This window comes from Medicago sativa, chromosome 1 (genome assembly GCF_051527215.1).
Source record: "Medicago sativa cultivar Bolivia chromosome 1, Bolivia_mono, whole genome shotgun sequence".
In the NCBI taxonomy this organism is placed as follows: domain Eukaryota; kingdom Viridiplantae; phylum Streptophyta; class Magnoliopsida; order Fabales; family Fabaceae; genus Medicago; species Medicago sativa.
The window spans coordinates 24799921-24807159 of NC_140749.1; the positions used below are offsets into that span (position 1 = coordinate 24799921).

The 7239-nt window shown below is 29.8% G+C and overlaps 1 protein-coding gene across 1 annotated transcript; it reads left to right on the plus strand.

Moving 5' to 3' along the window:
* The first annotated feature begins 1857 nt into the window (after positions 1-1857).
* On the plus strand, positions 1858-2516 carry LOC146953848 (uncharacterized). Its single transcript, XM_085750040.1, has one exon. It carries the CDS (start codon positions 1888-1890, stop codon positions 2410-2412), a length of 525 nt encoding a protein of 174 aa, XP_085606166.1. The 5' UTR covers positions 1858-1887; the 3' UTR covers positions 2413-2516.
* The last annotated feature ends 4723 nt before the right edge of the window (positions 2517-7239 follow it).

The following is a 7239-nucleotide window of genomic DNA, read 5'->3' on the forward strand; positions in this document are numbered from 1 at the left end:
CAAATTCCACAAAATTGTAACACATGAACGACTCCTATTTGACGCCAGAATCCTTCATTGATGGAGCACTGATCGTAACAACCTTTCATATAATTCACAACAACACATATCCCTTGTCTATAAAAGGCACCTTTCACCACCAACATATGGTACACAACTTTTATCCTTTCAATACCGCTCACTTTTTTTATTTTACACTAACTTGAGTGTTAGAGTGCTTGCAGATACTCCAATTTGCATCTTGAAAAATTGTTGCACGACACAAGTCATCATTTCATATCACTCTAAATAAGTGGTGTTGTAAAGACATATCAACCAATTAGACATGTGATTTTAGGACGAGACATGGCCGAAAAAATGATGAGGTGATCACTCGAACACTCAAAATTCAACATGAAGTTTGAAGCGTGCAAATCATTCAAAGCTCGAGTGCTTGCTGATTTTATTACCAAAATGACAACAACCCTCGAGGACAAGAAATACATATGGGTTGTTTGTGTGGATGGGTTCTCCAACTCCAAATGAAGTGGCACATGCGTGATCCTCGAAAAGTAATAAGGATTAATTGTGGAAGTCTCATTGGCTCTATCATTCCCAACATTGATTAATCAATAGAAGTATGAAGCATTTTTGATCGGGCTCAGGAAGTGCAACTTGTTCACGTAAACAAAACACATGTGTAAACATTCTTTTGAAAATAGAAAGCACCCGAATGAAATAAGGTAATAAATTTGTGATGCAAGAAGCATTGGCTACACAAACTGGATCTAGGTCGAAGCACTTTCCAAAATAACTGCCAAGAACATAATTTTAATCCTTCAAAAGAAACATGCTAGCCAAATTTGGTATCCCTACCGTCATGGTCACAGACAACGAGACACAATTCATAGACAACAAGTTTCAGGAGTTTATTAAGGCATTGAAGTTCAAACAACATTTTACTTTAGTAGAACATCCTCAAACAAGCATTCAAGTTAATGATGCCTTCAATCTAAATCTCCTTTGATGACTTAAGCGTCAGATTGTTTGTAAGTACCTCTACTTTGCATATGAATGGGTTGCTGCTCAACACAAGCCACCATTTTTTATCACTCCATAACAGGGGCGGATTTAGCGCCCGGCGACCCCGGGCGGTCGCCCGGGCTCGATCCGTAATTTCCTCACATTAGGCCCAACCTATAGGCCCATTTACACACTTCAAAAAAAAAATTTGGGCAAATTGGGCAAATACATCACACCACGCGTGACAACACAACACAAACTCTTCTCTGGCTCTCTCTCTCGGTAGTACTCACTCGGCTAATCTCTCGGCTTCTCTGGCACGCGTGAAACCGCCCCTGGGTCATCTCTCTCTCTCTCTCTCTCTCGGCTAATCTCTTCTCTCATCTCTCTCTCGGTTGCTAATCTCTTCTTCTCATTCACTCTAATTCTCTAAAGGTAATCTCTTCTTCTCCTTCCTTTCTTTCCTTGTTATAGGGTTTTAGAAATATTGTAAAATTGGTTGTGCAATTGAAAAATTGATCATTTGAAGGACAAATTTAGTAGTTGTTATGTGAATTGAAAAATTAGTAGAAGTTGTTAGGTGAATTGAAAAATATGTGAAGTTTGAATGGGAAAAGCTATGAAGTTCGAATGGGAAATTGTGAATGATTATTTGCAATTGAAGTTTGAATGAACTTAGAATGACTACTACAGTAAAAGATTAGTAGTAGTTGTTATGTGAATTGAGATTAGTAGTTGTTATGTGAATTGAAAATTTGATTAATAGTTGGTAAGGAAAAGCTAGTGATATTGATTGATTTCAAATTATCCTTATTGATATTGATTTCAAAAGATAATTGTTAAGGAACTGTTATTGATATTGATATTGACAAAATATGTGTGGAGATGGATCATCGCTTTAGTGAAGGAAGTAACATTGTCCTTGATTTCTTCCCATGTCTTGACCCCAAGAACTCTTTCTCCAAGTTTGATGTTGATAAGCTTGCTCGTCTTGCTGATATTTATCATGCTGACTTTTCTGATGATGACCGTGTAACAATAAGGGAGCAACTTGACACTTATGTACTTCAAGTGAAAAGGCATGCTTCCCTTTCTTCTTGTGAAGATGTTCAAAGTTTGGCTATGAAGATGGTTCAAACTGAGAAACATTTGGTATTTCCATTGGTCTACAAACTCATTGAGTTGGCTTTGATATTGCCGGTGTCGACAACATCCGTTGAAAGAGCTTTTTCAGCAATGAAGATTATCAAGACTAAATTGCGCAACAAGATCAACAATGAGTGGTTAAATGACTTGATGATATGTTACACCGAGCGGGAGATATTCAAATCACTTGATGACATTGATATTATTCGAACATTCACCGCAAAGAAATCTCGGAAAGGTCATTTACCTCCTAATTTTATCTAGCTTGGCAGGTAATATTTCATCCCTCTTAATTCAAATTGTAATTTTGTTCAAAAAAAGACGAACCTCTCTTTTAAATTTTTTTGCATATATTTTTCGCCCAGACTCTATGAAATTCCTGGCTCCGCCACTGCTCCATAACACTATTCATTGTCATTCCAACTTCTAAGGGTGCATACAAGCACAAATGTTTGATTTTTCTATGCAAAAATGAGTCAAGTTACAATTATTAGTTTATTTGAAAACAATGATTTATTTGATTGTGTAAAATAATAAAAATATGGAAAAATTTCATAAAGAGTAAAATTTGAGGAAATAAAGTCAATACCAACTAGAACTTGGGATCAAAGATTTATTTGTGCTGACTTGTTTTCTTCTATTTTAATCATTCATTTAAACTATTTAACTTTTTTATAACATTACTATCGTCCAGTCGGTCTCTCTATGCATGTATGTCGGCTTTTTTACCTCGCTACACGTGTAAATTATCAACAATACACTTTATGAAATTTTTATTTTGATTAAAATTATAACTCTAAATGTTTATGCCTTTCAAATTGTAAGAACTCATTATTATCTTTTTCAATGACACAAAAAATATAGCAAATATAATGTATATGCTTATCTTTTTCAAAGACACGAACAATATAACATTTTTATAGATAAATTTGTTTAAGGTATAACTAGAAGTGAACAAATCATCCAAAAATTTGATATCCCTTTTTATATATAAGTATATAATAGATTTAAATTATCAATTAAAAAAATAGTTAAATCTCTTTAAAATAGGAACAATCCACAAAAATATGAACAATATTGGGCACTTTAAAAAAATTATTTCGAACTTCTATAAAAAAATATTTTGTGTTGGTGTAACATTTTTTCTTTCAATTTTACCTTTCGCTTCATTATTTTTGACTATTTTATTATTCCCTGTCAATAAAAACGGAAAATTAACTAAAAATAGTCACATGATATATAGAATAGAAAATAGAATAGAGTACTTTGAATTTTAGAATAATCCACGTGATATTAAATTATAGTTAAAACTATAATTTCACCAAGAGTTTTTTTTTTTTTTGAGAGACTGAGAGAGAAATTTATTCTAAGAGTTAAAGTTAGAATAATTTTTTTAGAGTCAAACGTATTATGGAGTCTTTTAAGTTTAAAATTTGTATTGAATTAGTCCTTTTAGATTTAGTTTCTTAAAAAAAAAAAACAAATAGTTAAAACTAGAATTTCACCCAAGAGTTTTTTTTTTTTGAGAGACTGAGAGAGAATTTATTCTAAGAGTTAAAGTTAGAATAATTTTTTTAGGGTCAAATGTATTAAGTCTTTTAAGTTGAACATTTGTATCGAATTAGTCCTTTTTGTTTTTTCAGTTTTCAATTGGTCCTTTATGTAAGTGAAAGTGTGCACCTAGTCATAAAAAGTGCTTATGTAGGTGTTTATTGCCAAGTTGGTAGGTCCAAGTTCAACACTCTCAAAACTAAGGTTCATAAGGGTATTATTAATTCTTAGTTTCAAAACAAAATCGATCGATTACTTGATTTATAAACTTATTGTTGAAATGTTCATATGTAATTTTAGGATTGAAGGGAAACAATAAGAATAAAAAGTATGTAAGTAATCATGTTTGGTGTGATAAACACTTTTTAGATCTTCCACATCAATGTTAACTGATCATGTAACTGATTTTTGACAAAGTTGGATGAAAAAACGGAGCACTTTACTAAAAAAATAAATATTACAGGACTGACTTATTATTTTTTATTGACATAAAAGACCAATTTAAAACTAAAAAAATTAAAAAACTAATCTAATACAAATATTAAGGATGCATTTGCCTTTTGTTAACAACATAATAAAGCTATATTTTTCTTCGTCCCTAGTATATTTTAGTATATGTCAAATACCACGCTATTTTCTTAATGGAGAAATTATAAATTAAGTAGGGATCTTCTTCAAAAAATAAATTAAGTAGGGATGAAATAATGTTTTGAGATATTTTTCTTTTGTAATATAATATGACACCCAACCGACACTATTTTTTTATTTTTTTTAAAAAAAAACGACACTATTTTGTTTTGAGACAGCAGTGGACTACGTTTTTCTTGCTCGACGATTTTTTTTTTCAGGGCTGAGGCCAATATTTCCTCTCTTTTTTGTAGGGAAGACCAATATTTCCTTATAAATGGGAGAAACGGGTGGAAAAATCATTTTTATGGTTTTAATGAGACGGTGTTTGTACTTTGTATGAACAAGGATCACTTAAGAAAATCAATTCCGTGTGTATAGCTCATTTGACAGAGATATTGTAGTATATAGATAGGATCATGGTTTGAACTCCATATTTTTCACTTATTCGTTATAAAAAAGATGAAATTTTAGGTCCAAGACTATTTAACAAAAGAAAAAGATATTTATTAGATTGAAAAATATTCCCCAAAAAATATTTATTAGATGGAAAACTTGACTGAGAAGTGGAATACTCGCTCTAATATTCTATTTTCTGAAGGGCGCTCTAATTATATACTTTGAAGAAAAAAAATGATAGTTGTACCATTATTTTGTAAGAACTTTTGTGACAACTTTCTTTTTCATACTCATATTATATTTTTATTTTCTTTCTCTATTATTTTAATTTTCGTGTCAACATCTAATTTTCTTTGTATATTTATAAATGATCGATCAAATAACAAACATCAAATTTTTAAATGCATCATATATTTAGGTCCTAAATAGTATGATATTTATATATAGTCATTAATTGGTTGGTGGTTTTTGGTTGGTAGGGCCTTAGTGCTGGGCCAATTACTTGCATGCCATGGTTGGTGGTTTTAGTAGACAGAAGTTGGTGATCGTGTATTTGCCCAGTGTTGATTGTGGTCCTTGTAAATTCATTGATTTTGTGAAGAAAAAGCCAACTAACATGTGTTAATAATATAGGGGGTACTTTTTTACATTTCTTTTGCTTTTTTTTCAATATAAACTGCAATTTTATATCAACCAGTATTAAGAAAATGTTAGTTTATATTATTCAGTGAAATCTATAAAATTTTTAATGATAAAATGTATAATAATGTTCTAGTCAAAATATATAATACAATAATGTTAACATTTCCCTTTAAATTTTAGGATCATTGGTGAAATTGAAAATGGACAAAAACAATAACGTAGTGCTTTGCACACCTTTCGTATCTAGGGTAGGTGAGAAGACGTACGATTCATTTTAAATTTAATATATGTATATGAGATTTTGTATGAACTTGAGTATTAAACCAAAGGGTTTGTAAAAATAAAAAACCAAAGGTTTTTCTTGGTCAGAAACCAAAGGTTTTCTAACCGGTGCTTTAAAAGCAATTATTAAAGTAGATATAAATAAAAACTTTGTTTTAAAAATATATGTTTTGACTTATGATTAAGTAATAATTATATTACTTTTTACAAAAAAGTTACTACTTGTTTTGATTGCTTAACCAATGTTCCGTAGACACTATGTAACATTCTCATTAATTGAAATGGTTAGCATGTCTCTTAATTTAATTGCCCTCTCTTTTAAAACAAATGTCGATTTAAAAGTTTCCATCATCATAAATATAACGATGTTTTTTTGAAAGGATAAATATAACGATGGTTGTTAAAGGGTATAATATTTTGGGTTAATTATTGAAATTGACCTTGTAATATATGCGAAGTCTGAAAAATGACCATGTAAAATAAAAAACACATATTATAACATTGTAATTTGAGATTCTTATTATTTTTGACCTTGTAATATAGTTGAAGTTCAAAAAAGCTACTTAGAGGTTGAAATGTTTCATGATTTTTTTCAGACATGTTTAGGATGTTAAAATATGACATTACGTAAAAAAATTAAAGTTTTCAACTAAAGACAGATTAATTATGAATTTTTAAAGCGTCAAAAACTCAAAAACAAAACAACGAAAACCCCAACTTAAAATATTTAATTTTGAGTTGGTTGTTTGCAGAGACATCTACAGATATACATAAAAGGATCTGTAAATTTTTCGTAGTATTTCAAAGATGTTTCAATTTATTTTTATTTTTCAACCAAAAACAAATTAATTATGAATTTTTAAAGCGCCAAAAACTCAAAAAACAAAACAACGAAAACCCCAACTTAAAAAAATTTAATTTTGAGTTGGTTGTTTGCAGAGACATCTATAGAAATACATAAAAGGATCTGTAAATTTTTCGTAGTATTTCAAAGATGTTTCAATTTATTTTTATTTTTCAACCAAAATGTGTGAAATTGCAATTTCGTTCCGAGTAAACGTATACTCACGGGTCAAATTCCATTCTTTAATTTTGTAGGCATGATTAAAACATCATAAGAACTTTCACCATGAAATTTTGGAGTTTTTAAACGAGATACGAATTAATTATGAATTATTTAAGAAACTCATAATAACGGAGAATAAAAATTCATCCCTAGTCGAAAAAATCTAACTTTTTGTGTAAAGTCATGTTTTAACATCCTAAAGATGCCTACAAAAAATCATGAAAAAAATTCAATTTCTAAATCACTTTTTTGAACCACACGTACATTATAGAGTCAAAAATAAGAAGAATATCAAATTACAGTATTAAAATATGTATTTTTTATTTTACAGGATCATTTTTAAACAATTAACCCTAATGTTATTCAAAATAAATTAAGAAATGTAACAACATTGTTAAAAAACAAAATAATTTGATACTAAACTGACCTTATTTATGCGAAGGGATTAATTAAAATGCTTTGTAAGAATCTATGATAAAGATGATGATGAGAATAGCAATCTATGTAATAAATTAATTAAAATT

Coding starts and splice junctions, on each gene's coding strand:
- LOC146953848 (XM_085750040.1), top strand. CDS start 1,888: ATGGATCATCGCTTTAGTGAAGGAAGTAACATTGTCCTTGATTTCTTC.